This window comes from Capra hircus, chromosome 3, assembly GCF_001704415.2.
Source record: "Capra hircus breed San Clemente chromosome 3, ASM170441v1, whole genome shotgun sequence".
In the NCBI taxonomy this organism is placed as follows: Eukaryota; Metazoa; Chordata; class Mammalia; order Artiodactyla; family Bovidae; genus Capra; species Capra hircus.
Window position 1 is genome coordinate 50,724,074 of NC_030810.1, and position 24,854 is coordinate 50,748,927.

Sequence of the window (24,854 nt, forward strand, 5' to 3'; positions counted from 1 at the left end):
AAATGCAGTACTTTACAAATTTATCCATTGCTATAAGTGAAAACAATTCAGATTAAGTTATATTAAGTTAGACACAACAAAACATCATTAATTGTGTGTGACTTTTTGGCACTGAGACGTTCTTAACATAATCACAATTTTTATTCAAAGTCTAGTGGAAAATGATTAATTCAGTACTATGCAAAATGAGATAGAATCTTTTACACATTATCTCAGCCCCCATTTCATTTCAAACTAAGGTTCTAATCAGGGAGCTAAGTAAAATATTAAAATATACACATTTCAATCTTCACTAGCTTTCTGCTTTAATTTATATAAGCTAACTTTTGCAGTAGAGTCACCTAAATGACCTTCATTTCAAGCACATAACTTTGGTTCCATCCCTTTCTCCCTCAGCCACCTAAGTGAAGATTTAACTAAGGAGAAGGAATCACCATAGCCTCTCTGCTTGGCATCAATATAACACATGATGCATTCAAGATCTGGTTTATTTTATCTGAAATTTTCTTAGGAATGTTTACTCATATAAAGACTTTTGAGAATATTTGTTATTACCTATTATTTTAAATATTTACAAATTTATTGCATCATTTCCTTGAGTTTATTTTAAAAACATCAGTACCCAACTGTTATTAATCTACTAATCCTTAGAGGTTTTGATACCATAATTCTTTTACATTATCCTGAGTATTTTACAAGATCCTTGTGCTATTTTGCTTATAAATGACTTATTTTCCACTGTCCTTTAATCTCTTTGCCTTTAGGTCTCTCTAACCTAGAAATTTTATTCCTTTGTGGAAGATAGGCCATAAAACAAATCTACCAATTCTTACACAGAAAGCATTATTTAAGAAAAGTTGCAGAGTTATAAGATACTAAGGCGATACAAGGGCATAAAATGTATAGTAAATAATAAAATTACAGTTATATATGCAGATATGAAAAGATATTCAAGATATAGTGTTAAGTGAAAACAACTTGTAAAACAAAATGTATCATGTTTCTATCTGCATATAAAAATGACACCTGTATATATATATGTAGAAGGCAATGGCACTCGACTCCAGTACTCTTGCCTGGAAAATCCCATGGATGGAGGAACCTGGAAGGCTGCAATCCATGGGGTTGCTGAGGGTTGGACACGACTGAGCGACTTCATTTTCACTTTCCACTTTCATGCATTGGAGAAGGAAATGGCAACCCACTCCAGTGTTCTTGCCTGGAGAATCCCAGGGACGGGGGAGCCTGGTGGGCTGCCATCTATGGGGTCGCACAGAGTCAGACATGACTGAAGTGACGCAGCAGCAGTATATATATAATATGATACATGTAGATATGTTTATAGAGAGAGAAACTTTTCTGAAATCATGCACACAAAAAAAATACTTATCCACAGTTGCTCAGGAACTGAAAATATTGCTCAGGAAATAGAGAAAAGGCCAGGCAAGGAAGACCCTTGCTTTCATCTTATTGTCATCCATTCTGTATTATGAAAACTTTTCAACCAATCTTTTATAAGAAAAAAAAATTGTTTCAAAAACTTTAAAATGTCTATTACCTTTGATCCAGAAATTAAACTTCTTGGAAACTAGCCTAAGAAAATAATTATTAATTTTAAATTATCTTAGGTCATAAGATATTAGCGCACTATTAAAAGTAGTGAAAATAGGGGAAAACTTAGGGAAATGGTAAAATTATGAAAAAAACACAGGATGGAATAATACACAGACATTAAACATATTCATGAAGATTACATAATAACATAAAAATGTTTATGTTATAAGGTTAAGAATAAAAAGCAAAATACAACATCTTATAGAAATATGACAACATAGATTTGTAAACTCTAACTTTAGAAATAAAAAGCCTGACCAAATGTTGAAAGTGATTTTTGTGTGTGATAAATCCATAGATATTCTGAAGACCACTATTCACAATCTCCTAAATGTTATTTTGTAAGCTATTAATGAAAAATAAACACCAAAAGAGGTCTGGTACATACATATAGTTCAGTTCAGTCACTTGGTCATGTCCAACTCTTTGCGACCCCATAGACTGGAACACACCAGGCTCCCTGTCCATCACTAACTCCTGGAGCTTGCTCAAACTCATGTCCATTGACTCAGTGATGCCATACAACCATCTCATCCTCTGTCTTACCCTTCTCCTCCCATCTTCAATCTTTCCCAGCATCAGGGTCTTTTTCAATGACTCAGTTCTTTGCATCAGGTGGCCAAAGTATTGGAGTTTCAGCTTCAACATAAGGATCCTCCCAATAAATATTCAGGACTGATTTCCTTTAGGATAGACTGGTTGGATCTCCTTGCAGTCCAAGGGACGCTCAAGAGTCTTCTCCAACACCACAGTTCAAAAGCATCAGTTCTTCAGTGCTCAGCCTTCTTTATAGTCCAACTCCCACATCCATACATGCTCGCTGGAAAAACCATAGCTTTGACTCGATGGATCTTTGTTGGCAAGTAATATCTCTGCTTTTTAATATGCTGTCTAGATTGATCATAGCTTTCTTTCCAAGGAGCAAGTGTCTTTTAATTTCATGGCTGCAGTCACCATCTGCATTGATTTTGGAGCCCCCCAAAATAAAGTCTCTCACTGTTTCCATTGTTTCCCCATCTATTTGTCATGAAGTGATGGGACCAGATGCCATGATCTTCGTTTTCTGAATGTTGAGTTTTAAGCCAACTTTTAAAGTCTCCTCTTTCACTTTCATCAAGAGGCTCTTTAGTTCTTCTTCACTTTCTGCCATAAAGGTGGTGTCATCTGCATATCTGAGGTTATATATTTCTCCCAGCAATCTGTGCTTCATCCAGCCCAGCTTTCACATGATGTACTCTGCATATAAGTTAAATAAACAGGGTGACAATATACAGACTTGACATACTCCTTTCCCAATTTAGAACCAGTCTGTTGTCCCACGTCCAGTTCTGTTTCCTCTTGACCTGCAAACAGACTTCTCAAGAGGCAGGTCAGGTGGTCTGCTATTCCCATCTCTTGAAGAATTGTCCACAGTTTGTTGTGATCCACACAAAGGCTTTGGCATAGTCAATAAAGCAGAAGTAGATGTTTTTCTGGAACTCTCTTGCTTTTTCTATGATCCATGGATATTGGTAATTTGATCTCTGGTTCTTCTGCCTTTTCTAAAACCAGCTTGAACATCTGGAACATTCACAGTTCACATACTGTTGAAGCCTGGCTTGGAGAATTTTGAGTATTACTTTGCTAGCATGTGAAATGATTGCAATTGTGTGGTAGTTTGAGCATTCTTTGGCATTGCCTTTCTTTGGGATTGGAATGAAAACTGACCTTTTCCAGTCCTGTGGCCACTGCTGAGTTTTCCAAATTTGCTGGCATATTGAGTGTAGCACTTTCACAACATCATCTTTTAGGATTTGAAATAGCTCAACTGGAATTCCATCACCCCACTAGCTTTGTTTTAGTGATGCTTCCTAAGGCCTACTTGACTTCAGACTCCAGGATGTCTGGCCCTAGGTGAGTGATCACACCATTGTGGTTATTTGGGTCATGAAGATCTTTTTTGAATAGTTCTGTTTTTGCCACCTCTTTATATCTTCTGCTTCTGTTAGGTCCATATAATTTCTGCCCTTTATCCAGCCCATCTTTGCATGAAAATTTCCCTTGGTATCTTTAATTTTCTTGGAGAGATCTCTAGTCTTTCCCATTCTATTGTTTTCCTCTATTTCTTTGCACTGATTCCTGAAGAAGGCTTTCTTATCTCCTTGCTATTCTTTGAAACTCTTCATTCAAACGGGTATATATTTCCTTTTCTTCTTTGCCTTTAGCTTCTCTTCTTTTCTCAGCTATTTGTAAGACCTCGTTAAGCAACTTTTTGCCTTTCTTTTTCTTGGGCATGATCTTGATCACTGCCTCCTGTAATATGTCACGAACCTCTAGCCATAGTTCTTTATACATTAGATCATAAGAAAGTCATAAACCTTGCCATCTAATGTTGAACTCATTTGAATGAAAAGATAACAAAATGTTTTAAAACTATAGAAGCGATCAAGTCAAGAACACAGATTTCCCATAATAGTTGAGAAAAACAATAAAGCTGTACACTTTTCATTTCACAAATCCAGAGGGAAAACCCATGCTTTTCCAAGTGACATGATTCTAGTTGAATGCTTCTATTAGTCTGTGCATCACCTAATTAGAGCCCATATTATGTGCAGATTATTTTACAGAAAGCTGTCTACTTTCATAAATCCAAGTAAACAATCTAGTTTTCTGATGCAGAAATAAATGAAATAATAATGTCAAGGTTGCTACTGAACTTTAGCATTCTACCTTTTGGATCAGCAGTTTGCTAAATTGTACAAATATTCTAGATTATATTCCATGTACCAGAACTGAATGATGAAATCCAAGATCAAACTTTTGAATTATTTTATTAAAGAGCTTTGAATGTATTTTAATAGGAATCCTAACTCACATATGGCAAATCATTTTGAAAATGTAGAGGGTCTTAACGTTATAATTCTAGGGCAGAGATTGGCAAGCTTTTTCTGTGAAGGGCCAGACAGTGAATCCTGAGGGCTTCGAGGGCCATAAAGTCTCTGTTGCAGCTACTCAACTCTGTCCTTGTAGAGCAAAAGCTGCAACAGAGAATATGTAAATAAATAAGCATGACTCTTTTCAATGAAACTTTATTTTCTGGAACTGTAATATGCATTTAATATAATTTTCATAAGTTATCACATATTCCTTTGATTTTTTCCAATCATTTAAAAACGAAAAAAAAAAATTTCTTAGCTCACAGGCAATACAAAAAGAAAAGTGGTAGGCCAGATTCAGCCTGTGGGCTGAAGTTTGTCAAACTGTTCATCAGAGTTTTTAACTTATTCTAAGCTAATATCCTACTGGAGAGAAGGCTGAGCGCCGAAAAATTGATGCTTTTGAACTGTGGTGTTGGAGAAGACTCTTGAGAGTCCCTTGGACTGCAAGGAGATCCAACCAGTCCATTCTGAAGGAGATCAACCCTGGGATTTCTTTGGAAGGAATGATAGTAAAGCTGAAACTCCAGTACTTTGGCCACCTCATGGGAAGAGTTGACTCATTGGAAAAGACTGATGCTGGGAGGGATTGGGGGCAGGAGGAGAAGGGGACGACAGAGGATGAGATGGCTGGATGGCATCACTGACTCGATGGAAGCAAGTCTGAGTGACTTCCGGGAGTTGGTGATGGACAGGGAGGCCTGGCATGCTGCAATTCATGGGGTTGCAAAGAGGTGGACACGACTTAGCGACTGAACTAAAAAAAAAAACTAAGCTAATATCCCTTGCTACTTCCCCATATTCAGCATGCTTTTATCCTCCTCCACCCCACCTTCAAAATCTTATCTAACCTCTAAAGTCCTCAAATATGTCCTTCATGAAAACTTTCTAGGTGTTCTTTATCAAATGGGCCTTCTCTTCCTTTGAAACTTTCATTTGTACTTTCTCTGGTTTTATACATGACTACTGACCTTGTCCAGTTATGTATATGCCAAGCCTTCCTTTTAACATTTTGTGAATGAAACCCTCTCTTCAGTTCAGTTCAGTTCAGTTCAATTACTCAGTCATGTCCGCCTCTTTGCGACCCCATGGACTGCAGCACACTAGGCCTCCCTGTCCATCACCAACTCCCAGAGTTTACTCAAACACATGTCCATTGAGTTGATGATGCCATCCAACCATCTCATCCTCTGTCATTCCTGTTCTCTCCTGCCTTCAATTCTGTCCCAGAATCAGGGTCTTTTCTAATGAAACTCTCTCTTACACATTTCTTAGTGACCATGGTGCATGGCAGAAGGTTAATGATGATAGTTGAATGGAAAGATAACTATTTGACATCCTCAATTCCTGGATATGGGCCCCAGTGGTTTAATAACAGCTTTTAAGTTTCTAAAAAAATATTATAGACATTAAAAATATTCATAAGATTTAAAACATAGATGGATTTTAATAATATTAAAATGTGACAACAAATTTTACGTTGGAGTCAAAAAGAATGCTCACTATGTTGGTAGAGAAGACAGATGGAGAGATGGGAGAGATATAAGGCACAGGGTGCTATGTGAGAGCCGAATATCCACAGGACACAACTCAGTCCTTTAACTGTCCTCCTAGTGTTGAAAAAGCATCAGACCTTCCACTGCCTGTGGTATCAGGGCCTGATCATCCTGGGACACGTCTTAAGGCTTTCAGTGTCACATTGAACTTCCTATACACCCAGGAAACTCCTGGATCAGAAAGTTACTCAGCTTCAGACAACTCAAAATGAAGTTTGGAGATTTCTATGAAATCTTTAAATTTTCATTTAACTCTAAATTCCTACTGCACAGATGCAATAGGAGATGTTCAGAAACTGGAGCCACTCTCCCTAAATTCACGTTCTAGGAATATTTCTTATTATCTATATGATCCTTGACATCTTACTTAACCTCTCCAAACCACAATTTTGTCATCTGTTAAAAAAAGAGACAATGACAAGAGAACCTAACTCATGGGTATATTGGACCATTGTGAGGATTAGGCGAGTTTCTATATGTAAGTGCTTAGCACTATTACATAGAAAGCATCTATCAGTGTTAGCTATAAATACAGATGACTGCATATTTAGAAAAGAACAAATGGTGTTGCTAATATTAAATAACATCTAAGAAGCCACGCATACCCTTGCCTTCAGACATGTATTGTATTTTATTTGATTTTTGAGATAGAACTGCCATAGGAAGGAATTACAGAAAATAGGAGACAAGCTATATAAGAATTATCAAGTAATTTTTAAAATGCAGTAGAAGGAAAACAGCAAGCTGAAAATACATGTATGGTTATGTGACATAGAGAGAAATAGGAAAAAATTGAATCCTTCTGGCATTATCACAACAGTATTTCCCAAGCTTTGGCAGAATGCAGTGATCAAGATCAGGTTCCATGCACAGGGACAATGGCAGGTCAACTCAAAGGCCATACTTACCACCTTCATCCACCCTATGGGGACCTGCCTTTTTGTCCTTCACCTTAGCAGTGCTTTCTTCCCAAAGCTTACTCTTACTCTTTTCTTTTTCTTCCTTGGAAACATGTTCCCTGGACTTCTCAAATAAGCTCTCTGCAGTCACTCCAGTTCCTTTCTCTGCTTCTTGTTCAAGAACATTCTCCAAATTTTCCTCTATCAGCAGAGGCTTGGTCTCCACATCTGTTTTTATTATTTCTTGTTCTTCAATTTCTGGAGAATCTTCAGTTGGAAGGTCGGTTTTTCCTGGCTTATCATTTTCACTCAACTCTTGAGAAGATGGGCTTGTGACACTTTCGCTTGGACTGTTTCCAGCATGGGTCTCCTGGTCCCCCAGTGCGGATTCATCTTCACTAGAACTAGAATATGGGTGACTTCTGGATGAGGTTGACGAAGCAGTTTTTCCATCTATGAAAAGTAAAAATGATGATATCACTGTATTTTCATAAGGGAAAATTTAATAATTATTGTGGGAATTCTGTTCATAATTAATCATATTGACATTTTAAATATAGTTTAGTAGATTTTATTCCCTTTTCCCATATATTCCACATACTTATCATGATAAAGAAAAATCTATGTAATCTGTGAGTCTATAAAAATTTTTAGTAGAAAGTCACATTTGAAAACAAATAGTATTTATTTTTTGAAAGCCATATCATTGGGAAAAAACTATCTGTTTTGTTATAGAAGAAATGGAATAATCTTTTACTTGTTCAGCAGGAGCACTTATTTCATTATCATCTTGGGTAGCCACAGTATTCTCTGTACATAAAGTTTATATTTTTATCTATTGCAACACCAATTTTATCTATTGCATACTAGTATAGTCTGGTAGCTGAGTATGGTAAAAATATCCATCATTGTTGTTCCCTATCCTTCACCATTTCCTGGAGTTTTCTCAGATTCATGTCCACTGAGTCAGTGATGCCATCCAACCATTTCATCCTCTGTCGCCCCCTTCTCCTCCTGCCCTCAATCTTTCCCAGCATCAGTTATCTTTGTATTTGCATAATGACTAGATACTTAATAAATATTTAGAAATAATGCTTGTGTGTGTGTGTGTGTGTGCACGTGTACATGTGTGTGTGTAGAAGGAAATGTCTTTTTTCGGGTTCCCCAGAAGCAGATGCTGAGATGAGGATGCACAGGCAAGTGATGAAATAAGAATATGCTCCAGGAGAAGTTCTTCCAGTGTGGGGGAAGCAGGGAAGGGAAGGGAAGAAGTCAATCAAGGGAGCTATTTCAAGCAATGTCTCAGCCTCAGCTCACACTCAGGGGAAACTCTGAAGTCTAAATTATATTAGAATTTTTCCTCCCTGGAGGACTCTGGGCTCACACACTCTGCTCCACATGGCTACCAGCCACCCTGGGGGGACATAGACTCCTTGACACTTCCAAGCTCTTTGTGCCTGAGGATGACACCAACCCAGTAGCCCAGGGCTGTCCTCTGAAGAAGACAGAGGACGCAGAGCTGGAAGTGGGCATACAGAATCAGTAAAAGATTCTAGGAGATTTATGAATTACACTGATGTGAAGCGACAGATATCCAGTCTAGAAACTTACCACAGCCAAAAATGGTTTAGCATTTGTTACCAGCAAACACTTTAAAGTATCTCCAAGACAGTCACACACACACTGACTCTACAAGGAAGATGTGCTGCCTCAATGTCACGGCATACACTGCCATGGGCCAGAAAAATACAAACTTGCCTTTGATTTTTTTTTTAACCAAATAGATCCATGTTATAATTGATTTTTATAGAATACATTTTTTTTTTCCAAATGAAAGAACCCACACTTACAAGCTGCTTAGCTTTCTTGTTTTTCTCTTCTCTGTGTGCTCTGGACTCTTTTTTTCTGTTTATTTCTTTTCTGCTTGGCAGCTACCCAGATGGCTGTAGCAGCTGAGGCAGAGTTTAAGGGAAGAAATACCTGTCTTTACTCTTATCCTCTTCCCTCCAGCCTCAACGGCTCCCCATGACAAGGTTTAGCAATTTAAGTATAGTCACTGAGACATATCAGAGTCTCCACAAAGATTTCAGAGATGCTACACAGCAGTAAAAAACAAACTCCAAAAAGCCTTTAAGCAACAGAACCCCTTAAGTACAATTTCATTTGTTCTTATCACTCAACTACCTTGACAGGCACCAGATGACCACTGTTTCTCAAAGGAGTCACATACTTCAGCAGCTCATTTTTTATCTCTGTTGTATAAGATCTAGATGCGCTGTTTCTCGGTAGGGAATGTACCGATCAAGGACAGACGTTCTCTATCTTATTTGTTGTACTAGTTGAGAAACTTCAGGGACTATGATCTCCCCCTCTCTTCCGTGTGTCTCACATTTGTTGTTTTTTAAGAAAAGAAAACAACTCCTGTTTGCTAGTGGTTTGATCAGTGGTTTTCATTAACTGCACAATTAGCTAGGACACAATGTATATTGATACTTGTTATACATCCAAGGAGAAGGCAATGGCACCCCACTCCAGTACTCTTGCCTGGAAAATCCCATGGATGGAGGAGCCTAGTGGGCTGCTGTCTATGGGGTCTCACAGAGTCGGACATGACTGAGCAACTTCACTTTCACTTTTCACTTTCATGCATTGAAGAAGGAAATGGCAACCCACTCCAGTATTCTTGCCTGGAGATTCCCAGGGATGGGGGAGCCTGGTGGGCTGCCATCTATGTGGTCGCACAGAGTCAGACAAGACTAAAGCGACTTAGCAGCAGCAACAGCAGCATACATCCAAAAATATCCATATCTACCATCTGAATGTTGACATGAAGATGCTCACTTTTGGCTCTGCTGCTGCTAAGTCACTTCAGTCGCGTCCAACTCTGTGCGACCCCATAGACGGCAGCCCACCAGGCTCTCCTGTTCCTGGGATTCTCCAGGCATGAACACTGGAGTGAGTTTTCATATCCTTTGGCTCTCAGTGTTGTTCATATAATTTAAAAAATGAGGGCTCCTCTTTCTTTAGCAGCTTCTATTAATTGATTATTTATTTCAAAGGCTGAAAAGAGCTATGGTTCATTTTTGAGTCAATCCTTACGAGAAGAAAGATCAGCAGAATGAATGGCAAGGCTATCTGACCTCCCTTATAAACTCATTTCAGTTTTCAAATTTCTCTCCAACCTCCTTGCATAATCTTGTTTCACTCTCATTTCTTATTTTCATCTTCATACAGATGCTGGGGCAAGGCTTTGCCTCCAAAAAAGCTCAAGATGCTTTAGGGCCACAGAATGGGATTTTCAACACTAATTTTATTTATTCTCTTAGAAATAAAGTTTTTATGTAAAAATTCTTATATAAAGGAAGTTTGAGAGCAGACATGTAAATTGTAATTTTTTTCATCAGGGGGGAAAAAAATCTGTCTTAGAGGCATGGTAGGAGAGAGCTCTGTCTCCTACCTGGAGTAGGAAATGGCAACCCACTCCAGGATTCTTGCCTGGAAAATTCCATGGACAGAGGAGCCTGGTGGGCTACACAGTCCATGGGGTTGCAAAGAGTCAGACACAACTGAGCAACTGAGCACGCACTGCTTCCTAGCAAAATTCCATTTGTCTCTTCAATGCTCCTTTAGGTACTGATGCTAAGAATTTACCCTTGGTCTCCATGGTAGGGACCTGACTAGCACCCATTCCCTAAGTCCTCTGCTAAAACCATCATGTATGGTGCCACAGTTCTACCTCCTAAGAAGGATCCCAAACTTTTCTCTCTCCACATTCAATCAGACCCCAAATCCCTTCACTATCTTTTCTCTTCATGTCATCATAACTACTCAGTGATAATAATTTCTTCTTTTACATCACTATTTCACACACGAGATTGAGAGAAAACACTATGCTTTTCTGTAAGACAACCCTAGGTGCTCCAATCATGACTAAGCTACTCATTACCTACAACTTTGGTTTTGCTACTTCTTTAAGCCTCTATTTTCTTGGCTGTAAATTCTACCTATTGTTCTCAATAAATAATTACAGAAATTACATGATAAAATTAATCTCACCAAATCAAATAATAATTTCTTTATGATTTTCAGTCTTCTTCCCTAATATCATACATGATAGTTCAGTTGTACAGTCATGTCCAACTCTGCAACCCCATAAACCATAGCACACCAGGCCTCCCTGTCCATCACCAACTCCGAAAGTTTACCCAAACCCGTGTCCATTGAGTTGGTGATGCTATGCCATCTCATCCTCTCTCATCCCCTTCTCCTCCTGCCCTCAATCTTTCCCAGCATCAGGGTGTTTTCAAGTGAGTCAGCTCTTTGCACCAGGTGGCCAAAGTATTGGAGTTTCAACTTCAACATCAGTCCTTCCAATGAACACCCAGGACTGATCTCCTTTAGGATGAACTGGTTGGATCTCCTTGCAGTCCAAGGGACTCTCAAGAGTCTTCTCCAATGCCACAGTTCAAGAGCATCAATTTTTCAGGGCTCAGATTTCTTTATAGTCCAACTATCACATCCATACATGATCACTGGAAAAACAAAAGCCTTGACTAGACCGACCTTTGTTGGCAAAGTAATGTCTCTACCTTTCAATATGCTGCCTAGGTTGGTCATAACTTTCCTTCCAAGGAGTAAGCGTCTTTTGATTTCATGGCTGCAATCACCATCTGCAGTGATTTTGGAGCCCCCCAAAATAAAGGCAGACACTGTTTCCACTGTTTCCCCATCTATTTGTCATGAAGTGATGGGAACGGATGCCATGATCTTCGTTTTCTGAATGTTGAGCTTTAAGCCAACTTTTTCACTCTCCTCTTTCACTTTCATCAAGAGGTTCTTTAGTTCTTCACTTTCTGCCATAAGGATGGTGTCATCTGCATATCTGAGGTTATTGGTATTTCTCCTGGAAATCTTGATTCCAGATTGTACTTCCTCCAGCCCCACATTTCTCATGATGTACTCTGCATATAAGTTAAATAAGCAGGGTGACAATATACGGCCTTGACATACTCCTTTTCCTATTTGGAACCAGTGTGTTGTTCCATGTCCAGTTCTAACTGTTGCTTCCTGACCTGCATACAGGTTTCTCAAGAGGCAGGTCAGATGGTCTGGGTTTCCCATCTCTTTCAGAATTTTCCACAGTTGATTGTGATCCACACAGTCAAAGGCTTTGGCATAGTCAATAAGGCAGAATAGATGTTTTTTCTGGAACTCTCTTGCTTTTTCCATGATCCAGCGGATGTTGGCAATTTGATCTCTGGTTCCTCTGCCTTTTCTAAAACCAGCTTGAACAACTGGAAGTTCACGGTTCACGTATTGCTGAAGCCTGGCTTGGAGGATTTTGAGCATTACTTTACTAGAGTGTGAAATGAGCGCAACTGTGCGGTAGTTTGAGCATTCTTTGGCATTGCCTTTCTTTGGGATTGGAATGAAAACTGACCTTTTCCAGACCTGTGGCCACTGCTGAGTTTTCCAAATTTGCTGGCATTTTGAGTGCAGCACTTTCACAGCATCATCTTTCAGGATTTGAAAGAGCTCAACTGGAATTCCATCACCTCCACTAGCTTTGTTTGTAGTGATGCTTCCTAAGGCATGACAAGTACATTCTAATAAATTTCTTTCTTGTGATTTCCCCCTGTACATTATATTATGAATAGTAGTCATAGTCACCATTAATGAGGAAAACAAGACAAAGCCTGATCATGATTATGCACCTACTCTACACCAAGCAATGAGGTAAGCACTTTACAAGCAATTCATTTAATTCCAAGGAATACTTATCCTCTTTTTCTTGTGTTAGAAGGTAAAAACTACAGAAGTTAAATAATATCCACTGTCCATTAACTATAAAGGAACATTTTTTGTAAAATACTGCTTTTGTAATGAGATGTTTCCACCCGAGTTCAATCCCTAGTTCTGGAAGATCCCCTGGAGAAGGAAATGGCTACCCACTCCAGTATTCTCACCTAAAGAATTCCATGGACAGAGGAGCCTGGTTGGCTACAGTCCATGGGGTTGCAAAGAGTTGGACACAAGTGAGCAACTAACACTTTCACATTTTCAATGACGTGTTTGTATTTGGTGAAAGGGAGAACATATGTCCTCCCTTGATAATGAAATGAGTTCATTATCAATTCATCAGTAAGATAAATATATACATTACATTGTAAGAATAAATATCTAAAGTAAATTCAGATGTAGCAGGAGGAGAAGAAGCAAGCTTAAAATTTCCTCCATATTTAACTTTAATTGGGTTTTCTAAACATTAACATGAATACTTAAAACACTGAGAATATAATCAAGTCATGTATCACATCGTGCTGCTTAAGTCTTTTTCAATTTATCCATTAATGTAGTCCACCAGCCATGCATTTCACAAGATTTTATTGAGTGTCTCAATAATATCACTGCCATGTACAAGGCAGATTCAAAACTATAGAGAAGCACCTCATAGATAAGTAACTTATGTGAACTAAAAGATGATGCTACATTTAAGTATTCATCTGAAAGTCATGACTTCCTACTTCAGTGATCCAAAAGTGAAGATAAAAATGAGGAATTCTTACAGCTAAGAAAAATTAAAACGTGACTAACCATGCAAAAAAATGCAGATTTCTGACCAAAAGCTGCGTACAATCTTCCCCTAACCCTCTGTGATCTAAGAATTACTGAAGTCCATAGAGTGTGGTTTCAGGGCATATACAATTTCAACAGAGAAGGAGCATCATTCCCTCATAGGCATCTCTTCAAGCCCATAGTCAGACCCAGAAAGGAAGAGTGAGATGTTGAAGTATGTCAAGTAAAGAGAATATTTCTGTGACACTGAGATTTTTAAAGTATTTAAGGCCGACTGCTTCAATAGAGTGAAAAATAGCACAAGTGCAATATTATCTTTCTTAGTAGAAAAAAAATTGCTTTAATTCTTGTTCCTTTCTTTGTGTTATAGGAACAGATGCCACCTCTCTCTCTCCGCTTCCCCCCTGTTCTCTTTCTCATGAGGAGCTACTTAGTCTTTACCTCTTACTCATAAGTACTATCATCCAAACTGCCCACAAAAGTCTGTTCTCAGCAACATGACACTTTCCCCCTCAACCTTATAACATTTATCTATGACAATATATTTTCAAGTGGTGAATTAGCTCCCGGGGTTGTCAACACAAACGCAGAGAAAAGGAAGCTGTCATTCTTTTTAAATGAAGGGAAGTCTCACACATCATTCCCAAAGTAGGGTCTTCTCTTAGTGGGTGCTCAGTCCCTGGCACTCCATCACTTGTGAGCTGCTCAGCACAGGGTATTCATCAAGGCAGGCCGATACAATTGTTCGCTGGCAGTTTAAATGGGGCCGACTTGTCACAGGAGTGACAGCCTGGGCAATTGTTTGCCCTCTGGGAACAGGTGCAGGCAGGTTCAAATGAAACACATCCAAACACTAACAGCAAGATTCTTAATCATGTCAACAAAAAGGATGTACCAGTGTCTAGGATGCGGTGGTCACAATATGCCTCTTAGACTTTTGAAGATGAAATGCTGTCTGGCTTTTCAATAGAGCGAACCAAGGAATCTATTATGTCATTATCATTTTTAATACACATTTCTTGTTTGCCGGATGAAATCTCTAATTCTGATACTCTGCATGCTAAAAAGCATGTTTTTGAATAACACAGGGTCAGGTTATCAAAATAATGGGATGGAAAATAAAAGAGCCTGTAGGTGGAAGAAAGAAACGGTAATAAGCAATGAGATTTTTACTTCAGAATAATGGCAAAGTTTAAATGTAAATATCAAGAACGCAAAGGAGCTCTTAAAAAGGATTGTTCAAAAATGTCATGAAAGAAAAATAGTTAACCAGTTTAATTTGGGGCTTTTAAATGTCCCAACATTGTGGACTAGATTCTATATGTTCTGATAGTTTTCACTACATAACTATTTAAAATATTATGTATTCTATACCTACCTTATGCAGCCAGCTCTATACAATGTTTTGAATAAAATTCTAATAATAATCACGTAGTGTAAATGTAACTAGATAGCATGGCACTGAGAAAAGTGTGTGGGGACTGTTGGTGTTAATCAAGTAATTCTTAATATTCACAAAATATCCTTTAGGAAATTGCCTCTGTGAGAAATAACAAAAACAACACAGTCCTAGCTTTTGTAGTATAATTAATCTGTGTGTTATTAATTTGGGTGATTAATTTGAAAGGCAAAATTTAACACACATGAAACTGTAAGTGGAAAATGAATTATGGCATGATAAAGTTTGATAAAATAAAGAGCTCAGTGAAGGCTGTGGAAGTAGGAGGGTCTCATGGAAGAGGAGGGCAATGAACTGGAAATGAGCAACAGGCCAGGGAGTGGATCAATGGAAGACAAAGGTAAATTTAGGTAAAATTAAATTTTTTCAATTTTATTTTCTTCTGTTTAAAAGCAAAACAAAACCCCAAAACAGAAACTAAAAAATAGAATAAGATGAAGAGCTCAAGATAAATGCCTCTTTAAAATACACATTCTTAAGGGAATAAAATCCTTTTATTAGAGGGATTTGCATTAATTTTAGAAAAGTAGATGTTGACTGATTTGGAGAAATGTTACATTGTTTTTCTCCAAAATCCAGGCTCTGAATTTTGCGTCTTGGCTCCACCACTTTCCAGCTGTGTGAGTTACTTAATCTCATTATTTCCAAGTTTCTTTACTTGTAAAATGGAGGCAAAAAGTACCTGCTTTTTTAAAAGTTGTTTGAGGTAAATCAGATAGTTCATGTAAAATAGTTAATACGAACTCAGCACAAAATAGAGTCTTATAAACAATACCTATAGGATACTTTCCTAAACATGGAATTCCAGTTATTTAAATGCAAGCAGTATTCAGTGTTAAAGCTTACCCATCATTGTCAGCTATTCAATAATTACAGGCCTAAATGATTAAAGCTTTCCCTCCAAGTAAAATTCAAGTATTGCATATATTTTTGTCTGCTTGAACATAAAAAAAAATTCTATCTTGGAAGAAATTCATTTGACCCCAGGAAGGAAGTTGATTACACAGCACAAAAATAATCCTCAGATGACCATATATTGAAATAATGTACTGACTCTATAAAATCAATAGATGACAATTCCCCACCATCATTGAAGAGATAAAAAATTGAGTTCCTCCTTGTTTTGACTAGATTATATTTATATACAAACATATTTTCAATCTTTTTCCAGATTCAAGTAGTTTCTTTAAAACAGGATTCAGGTGACATCACTTTTCCATAGAATTCTTTTAAGTTTTTCTATATCATATAGGAATATGAATTAAATTCAACATTTGATGGGAAAAGAAACATATATTAGGCATGCCTAGAAATATAAAATGTTAAGTATTGAGAAATTTAAAAGGCTTAATTTAAGACTTTACTAAAAATTTTCAATGCCTGACTATTAATATACAGTAGCTCTTCCAAGTGTAGTTTAAATGGCAGCAAATCTTTTCAAATGTATTGAAAGTTAAAGTCATTCTAGTTTTTCACACTGTTTTTCACATTGCTTCACTCTGCTTTTACTATCAGAAAGTTCAGGATTATTTTAACTCGAGGGTAGTCATGATCCCTTATGCAGCTCCTAGCAAAATTATCTTCTCTCTTACTCTAAATAATTTCTGTTCTTTATTTTATTGCCCTGTGTGTGTCTGCATGACATTTTAGGATAGGTTTTCTTAAATTCTTTCTTGAAGAGGACAAAGTGACAAATTATTTGCTCTTGTGATTACTGCATTACTTAATTTACTCTTATTTTGTATAATTCAAATATATTCCTTGAATTCAAACTTTTGATATTTTTATACAGGAAAAAATTTGAGAGGTGAAAAATGGAGAAAATGGGCAGCAATTCAAAACCTCATCATAATGTGACCTCATTTCTCTAGTTTAAAGCAAACTCCATAGACATACATACACTTAAATATACGAGGCTATTATTATCACTGATAAAATGCCCAGAATGTACCAGGGAAGAAATATCATTTATTTACTAAGACTTACATAACCTTGGCCAAGCATTTTCAAGGGACAAAGCCAGAAATGGATTCCTTCTTTGGATATTATCTTAGTAACTTAACATGTTTTAAAAAATCTTAAAAATTCACGACATGCTACAGATGATGAGGGTTTTTTTATCTACCTGAAATATTATGTATTTTTCCTATGAAATTCAGAGTCATTTTAGGCTTGAATATTGTAAAGGGGAAATTTTATCAATCTTTCCATAAACTGATATACCAGCATCTTGTGTTCAAAGTAAATTAAAAAAAAAAATAATGAGCACAAATAAGGGAGAAATTTTCAACTTTCCTTTAATTGAACAGGAACCACTTTTCATTTTCCAAAGCCAAAAGAAATGGTCTATATGTGTGTGCACATAAGAGAACATTGAAAAAAAAATTTTTAATGAGGTAACTTCCTGAGTAAACAGGAGATATGTCACTACAAGTTTTACCTGACACCTTGCTGAAAAATCCCAGCAAATTAAAGAGAAAGGATTCCATAATGGGTATCTATGGAAGATGGGTTGACCAGCATCTTCTGGTAAGGGTACCACGTTCTAAATAGTCTTAAAAGAGGATTATCTCATTAAATATAAGGGAAAGTAGCGAGTACACTTGCTAAACAGCCTATGTCACATGATAAGCTAAACAACTTGCCTTGTTTATCATCTTCCAATTCACTCTCCGAGCATCCATCACCCTCATCTTTCACATTGTCATCAGCATCTGGTGCCTTCCACAAAGAGGTTTCACTTTCCCTTTCAGGGTCTAAATGATCTTTTTCATCATCTGAGGGTGACTTTGACATTTCATTCATTTGATCATCAGCCTGTCCTTCTTCATTAGCTTTCCCATCTTGTTTCTCCTCGTCTGCTTCAAAATCTTCTTCATATTCTGAGAAAAGAAAATCTCCACTATGAGAATGAAAATAGAATCCCTAATACTGAGCCCATTTCACTTTAATGAGGACTTTGACTCCATTATCCTCTGCTCTCTGGGCCTTTCTTCACTTCTTTTCACACAATTAGTGAACATGGAAAACTAATAGCAAATGATCAAAGATAGCAATCAGTTACATATACAAGAGCACTAAAGAAATGAAGCCCCAAATGACAAGCCTGAAACCTAATAAAAGCTCATTTACAAATGGACATCGTCATCTACAATAACCAAAATGGACAAGAGAAGAACTCGATAGAAAACAATAAATTAGAAATAAATTAAAAATGAAGAGAACAGGATTATAATAATGAAAGTTAATTTGGAGACCCAGTGAGGTCATATTTTATAGGAAGAACGTTCAAAATATTTGGATATCAAGTTAATGAATAGCGAAGTAGAAAAATTCAATTAATCAAGCCCAAAGGCCCTGAGAAGTAACACTGTGAATAGTAAATTCTTTGAGAGCACCAAATGGACATCAAAAAGGCATTATGAAGGATTTTATACCTGGGCTAGAACTGAAATCATATGCATTATTCATTCCTACAATCAATAAAATAATTACATTCCAAGGATAAAAATTCTTATAAAATAGAGTATGTTTGTCACAATCATGAATTGCTTCATTCCCTACAGAAGTGTAACACATCTGCAGCAGGAAAAGGAATCTGTCACATCAGATAAACGCCATCTGTCCCCTGTGGTTATAATTTTTCACCTTTCATATTTAATTATTCCCCTTTTTCTTCCACCAAAAACTAAAAATCTTGAAGTGACAGCATGCCAAGGATAAAGAGCAAAAAGATTTCATGCAGAACCAATTAAGCAAATAAACAATTATCTTTAAAATAAAGATTACAGGGAAAATAAACATTTTCCGTTTTCAGTGTTTTAGTTATTAGATAGTCTGGTTTCTTCTCCAGTGGTGGGGGCCTCTTGGGTAATTACTTGAGAGTGGTCCACTCTGCCACAATGAGAGAAACTTAATTCAGAAATGCATGCTCTGTGCATATGTAGAAAGCTCTTTTAATGCAGAGAAGGTATGAGGGTCATGTTAGAAGAAAAGTGAAATCAAAAACTGTAACAAAAAAGCAAACAAAGAGAAATCATGAGAATATTTTCATGAAAGAGAATTAATATATAAAAAGAGAAATGCAAATTATCAGTAGGACAAAATTATAAAATAAGCAAGAAGATGAAAAATTTGGTTTATATTGCATAATACAAACAGAAAGTACTAATAAAAACAAATACCTTGATTCAAATATTTCAGGCCAAGTAAGAGGATACTCCTCACTTGGTCCAGTAAGGTCCTCTTTATTGAGAACTTCCCATGTGGAAGAGGATAAAATTGCAAGATAAAAGACATTACAGTAACACAGCCCCTGCCTATCAATGGATCGCCAATTTGTGTAGAGGAAATAAGACATAGATACACAAGAAATACTGTACTTACATTTGAATAGTTTTTATACATAACCCTCAGTAAGTCTAGTTTTAATACTATTGGGCTTGATTGCTGTAGATTTTTATATAAGACTCTTGATTAATAATGTGAAATAATGTCAAACAAGTGGAATACAGTCAAATTTAAGAGAGGAAAGTCATTCGGAGATTGTGGAAGACTTCCTAGGGAGTAGCTGAAGTTAGCCGCAGAACACACACACACACACAGAAACACATCAGAAACAGGTATTTGCTGCTGGTCATAGGATAAGCAGGGGCAGATAGTACATGGATAAATTGCTTCAATTTCATCAACTATTACAGAGTGGTGAACTAGGAGGGTTTTGGAGTCACACTGTCATGTGTCCAGGCACCAAACACAGCTGTGTGACCTCAGTCAATTTGCTGAACATCTTTAAGTTTCAGTTTCTTCATTTATGGTATGAGTGGTACCTGCCTCACAAAACTGGGGAATATTAAAAGCAACAATGCTTAAAATGTGCTTAGTATAGTGCCAAAGAAAGTAGGTACCTAACAAATATTGTTTTGTTGTTTAAGTTGCTAAGTTCTGTCTGATTCTTTTGTGACCCCATGGGCTGGAGCCTGCCAGGCTCCTCTGTCCATGGGATTTCCCAGGCAAAAATGTTGGAGTTGTAATCTCCTTCTCCAGGGGATCTTGCCCACCCAGGGATCAAACCCTGGTCTCCTGCACTGACAGGTGGGTTCTTTACCTCTGAGCCCTCAGGGAAGCCCAAATAAATATTAGAGATTAGTAGTAATTGTGACTGACTGGGGAGTGGAGGGAGTTGGTAGTAGAACAGGAGAAATCACACACGATATGTGCTATATTGACAGCAATACACTCTACTGATGGCACCTGATTAAAATGAGAGAAGTACAGTGTCCACAATTAGGACACAATTGTAGTTATATTATTGAAGCAGAGGAAAAATCCCTGCATCATTTTTGGCAGGAGCTTCAGTGCTTTCTCTCAAATAGGAAATTCAAGGCTGCCCCAGCTTTGTTCTATCATCACAGTTAAATACTAGTCTTCTATTAACCAGGAGCTCTGCATTAGTATCAGAGCTCAAAACAACTCCTTCATCTGTCTACCCATGTTTTCAGTATAAATGAACTAGTGGCCTGCTTTCTGGATCCCTTTTCATAATTTCTTCTGTTTCTCCCTTTAATCTTTATTCTCCCCGAGAATGTAATTAGGTTGTTGTTTACCATCCCCACTAATGAGGAAGCAAGTCAGTGCAAGGTCAACATCAATCCAGCCGCAACTCTGCCTGGCTGACCTCCACACAGGCTTCTTGCTGCCCTGACTATCAGTGACTGTTTTACAGAGAGCAGAAGACTTTATCAGCTTTTTCTTCTTTCTTTTAAATGGAAATGGGCATTTAAAATCCATTATAAAGATCTTGAGAAAAGCTGTATTACAGGCATAAAGTATGCTACTCATAGCACCATTTTGGTTTAAGAAAAAAAGTACAGAAATTGAACATGGCCCAAATAAACATACCTATATGTTCTGAAATAGATGGGGAAAAAATGGAAACAGTGACAGACTTTATTTTGGGGGGCTCCAAAATCAGTGCAGACAGTGACTGCACGATGAAAGTAAAAGACACTTGCTCCTTGGAAGAAAAGCTATGACAAACCTAGACAGTGTATTAAAAAAGCAGAGACATCACCTTGCCAACAAAGGTCCATATAGTCAAAGCTATCGTTTTTCCAGTAGTCATGTACTGATGTGAGTTGAACAATAGAGAAGGCTGAGCTCTAAAGAACTGATGCTTTCGAACTGTGGTGCTGGAGAAGACTCTTGAGTCCCTTGGACTGCAAGGAGATCAAACCAGTCAATCTTAAAGGAAATCAACCCTGAATATTCACTGGAGTCAACTTACTGGGTATTAAAGGTAGCAGAGTATCCCACCACACACTATGCCACTTGGGCATAAGGATTATTTTGAGCTGAAGGCAACTGAGAAGTTGTAAATAGAAGAGCTCTTAGCCCTCATCCTATTTCCCTAAAAGCAAGACATAAATTTTTCTCTTAATTAATTTGTTTTTTAACTGTGCTGGGTCTTCCTTGCTGTGCGAGGGCTTTCTCTGGTTGCTGAGAGCAGGGGCTACTCTCTAGTTGTGGTGCACAGACTTCTCATTGCGGTAGCATCTCATATTGTAGAGCAAGGGCTCTAGAGTGCATGGCTTCAGTAGTTGTGATGCAGGGGCTTAGCTGCCCCTGATAGCATCTAGGATCTTCCTGGACCAGGGATCAAACCATGTACCCTACATTGGAAAGTAGCTTCTTAACAACTGGACCACCAGGGAATCCCAGGACATAAATTTTTGAAAGTGTCTCCCCTTTCCTCTCTCCCAGGAAGGACAGAAATTAATCATAGGAGGCAACTCTGATCCTTAACAGCTCAGAGATGGCACCAGAGAAATCAACATAAATTTCACTGAACCTAGCCCTTATATAACGTTAGTTTCCACATAATATTTGCTCAAAGTTCTTTTCCTTTGCCTTGTCACTTCTTGAAAAAATATATTATTCTTCTATTAGATGCCATATAAGCCCAAGTTCTAACCACCACTTTGAGTTACTCAGCTTTGAGTGCTCCCATTATGCACAGTGCACCTGCTAACAAACTTCTGTTTTCCCTTTTTGATCTCCTATTGGTTTTATTTACGTGGACGCAGCTAATGAACCTAAGATGGGTAGAGGGAAAGTCATTTTTCCTTTCCTACAGTATGAATCCTAGCTCTGCTACTTTCTCTCTGTATGTCTGAGCCTTATTTTCTTAAAATGGAGAGAGTAATAATATCTACTACATCAAGGGAAAGCTATGACAAAACTAGACAGTGTATTAAACAGCAGAGACATTACTTTGCAGCAAAGGTCCATGTAGTCAAAGCTGTGGTTTTTCTCATAGTCATGTACAAATATGAGAGTTAGACCATAAAGAAGGCTGAAATGTCTTAGAATTGATGCTTTTGAACCGTGACGCTGGAGAAGACTTTTGACAGCAAGGAGATCAAACCTGGCAATCCTAAAGTAAATCAACCATGAATATTTATTGGAAGGAGTGATGCTGAATTTGAAGCGCCAATACTTTGGCCACCTGATGGAAAAGATCCTGATGCTGGGAACAATGGAGCACAAGAGGAGACAAGAGTGACTGAAAATGAGATGGTTGGATGGCATCACTGACTGAATGGGCACGAGTTTGAGAAAATTCTGGGAGATAGTGAAGGAGAGGAAAGCTTAGCATGCTACAGTTAATGGGGTTGCAAAGAGTTGGACATGACTTAGTGACTGAACAATAACAACAACATCAAAAGATGAGGATGTGTATATATATATATATATGGTAAGGAGAGATATATATGTGTATGTTTAGAGGGGAAATAAAGAAGAAGGAGGCAGAAGAGGAGGATTAGAAGGAAGAAGATGCAGAGGAAGGAGGAGAGGAGGGAAGGGAAGGGGAAGAGAGGGAAGGGAAGGGAAGGAAAAAAAAAAAAAAAGAAATGCAGACAGGCTCCAGGACCCCAGGCCTGTATTTTCAAATGTTTTTGGTTATGGAATATTTTTCATTGTATAATCACACAGGCTGTGCCTTCCTGATGCCAAAGTATCAATTTCATCAAAGTAAATACATCAGTTCAGTTCAGTTCAGTTGTTCAGTCATGTCCGACTCTTTGTGACCCCATGGACTGCAGCACACCAGACCTCCCTGTCCATCGCCAGCTCCCTGAATTTACTCAAACACATGTCCATTGAGTCAGTGATGCCATCCAACCATCTCATCCTCTGTTGTCCCCTTCTCCTCCTGCCTTCAATCTTTCCCAGCATTATGGTCTTTTCAAATGAGTCAGTTCTTCCCATCAGGTGGCCAAAGTATTAGAGTTTCAGCTTCAGCATGAGTCCTTCCAATGAATATTCAGGACTGATTTCCTTTAGAATGGACTGGTTGGATCTCCTTGCAGTCCAAGGGACTCTCAAGAGTCTTCCCCAACACCACAGTTCAAATATATCAGATACTGAAAAAAATAAGCAAAATTCTGGTCTCTCCCTGCAGAAGTGAACAGAGCCTCTGCCCACACAGGACACAAACACTTCCCTGCCTCCCCTACATGCACCTCCAACCTCCTGGAGTTAGGCAGCCCTCCTCTAAGACAACTCACACGAGTGAAAGTGAAAAGTCGCTGAGTCGTGTCCAACTCTTTGCGACACCATGGACTGTACAGTCCATGGAATTCTTCAGGCCAGAATACTGGAGTGGGTAGCCTTTCCCTTCTCCAGGGGATCTTCCCAACCCAGGGATAGAACACAGGTCTCCCACATCGCAGGCAGATTCTTCACCAACGGAGCCCAGCTCAACAAGGGAAGCCCAACTCAACAAGGGAAGCCCAACTCACATAGTACTCCTCGCAAAACAGTGGAGGAAGGTGATCAGGGAGAGTCCTCCTTGCAACAAAGTTGCATGAGGATCAAAACTGAGTAACAACATTCAATGGATATTTTTGCAAATTTTCATAATTACATTCTAAAGACTTTAACAAAACAACAGCAACAACAAAAGAAAACAGTGCCATGCATTACCGTATTTAAATATGTTTTCTTGGTCATCTTCCCAGACATCTTGCCCTGGTTTTTCTTTACATTCCATTTCTTCCACAGCAGTTCTCACTTCACTGAGCCCTGCATGTAGTTCTTGAGCTGAAGCAATGACTGAAGCTGAGGCTTTGCTCCCCTCCATATCTCTCCTTCTTGGTATCAGGTACTCTCTATCCTTCCTCAGTTTCCCCTCACCTTTCTTCTGTCCCTCTTTTTTCTCAGTGTTCTTTTCTTTCCTGGGTTTTGGAGAAGTTGATTTTTTGTCAAGGCCCATTGCAATAATGCACCTAGGAAAAACATTAACATAAAGTGTGATTAATCTTTATGCACAGCAGAACCGCAAAAATCTTTAGACTACTTCTCATACCCCAGTAAGAAATGTTACAAGAAACATATCTATCATAGTGTTCATAGTTAATCACATATTAACTACTTTTTCCTTATTAATGTCACAATCTTGTAAGTTAATACAAAAATATTCTTAGTTTTACCTACAATAATAAACAAGAAAAGGAAGTAACTTAATAACTATGAATTATAGTCTCAAACTAAGCTTTGTGCCTTAAAGTATATTTTTGGCTCTATCACAGAGTCAGGTAGAGAGATAGATAGATAGATATTTAAGTCTTTAAATTAGAATTATGTGATAAATGTACATTCAGGTTTATCAGTAAGAGGAAGCTGAGATAAAAGTTATCAGAAGACGTCATTCAGTCTTTGATAATTTATTATTCCAACATCACAATCAAAAAAAGACATATATAAGGTTGAATCTAAATAATTGATTTTTTTTTTAAGAAACACAGTCAAATATTTTTGCACCCTTTAAAGT

At 37.9% G+C, this 24,854-nt stretch overlaps 1 protein-coding gene across 1 annotated transcript in view; it reads right to left on the minus strand.

Moving 5' to 3' along the window:
- Positions 1-24,854, minus strand: part of ERICH3 (glutamate rich 3) — a 126,157-nt gene that overhangs the window by 15,761 nt on the left and 85,542 nt on the right. Inside the window, exons 10-12 of the mRNA XM_013962743.2 lie at positions 24,008-24,309; positions 17,665-17,901; positions 6,994-7,437 (exon numbers count right to left, since the gene is read on the minus strand). Coding sequence (XP_013818197.2) covers positions 6,994-7,437; positions 17,665-17,901; positions 24,008-24,309 — 983 coding nt within the window. The remainder of the gene's footprint in view (positions 1-6,993; positions 7,438-17,664; positions 17,902-24,007; positions 24,310-24,854) is intronic.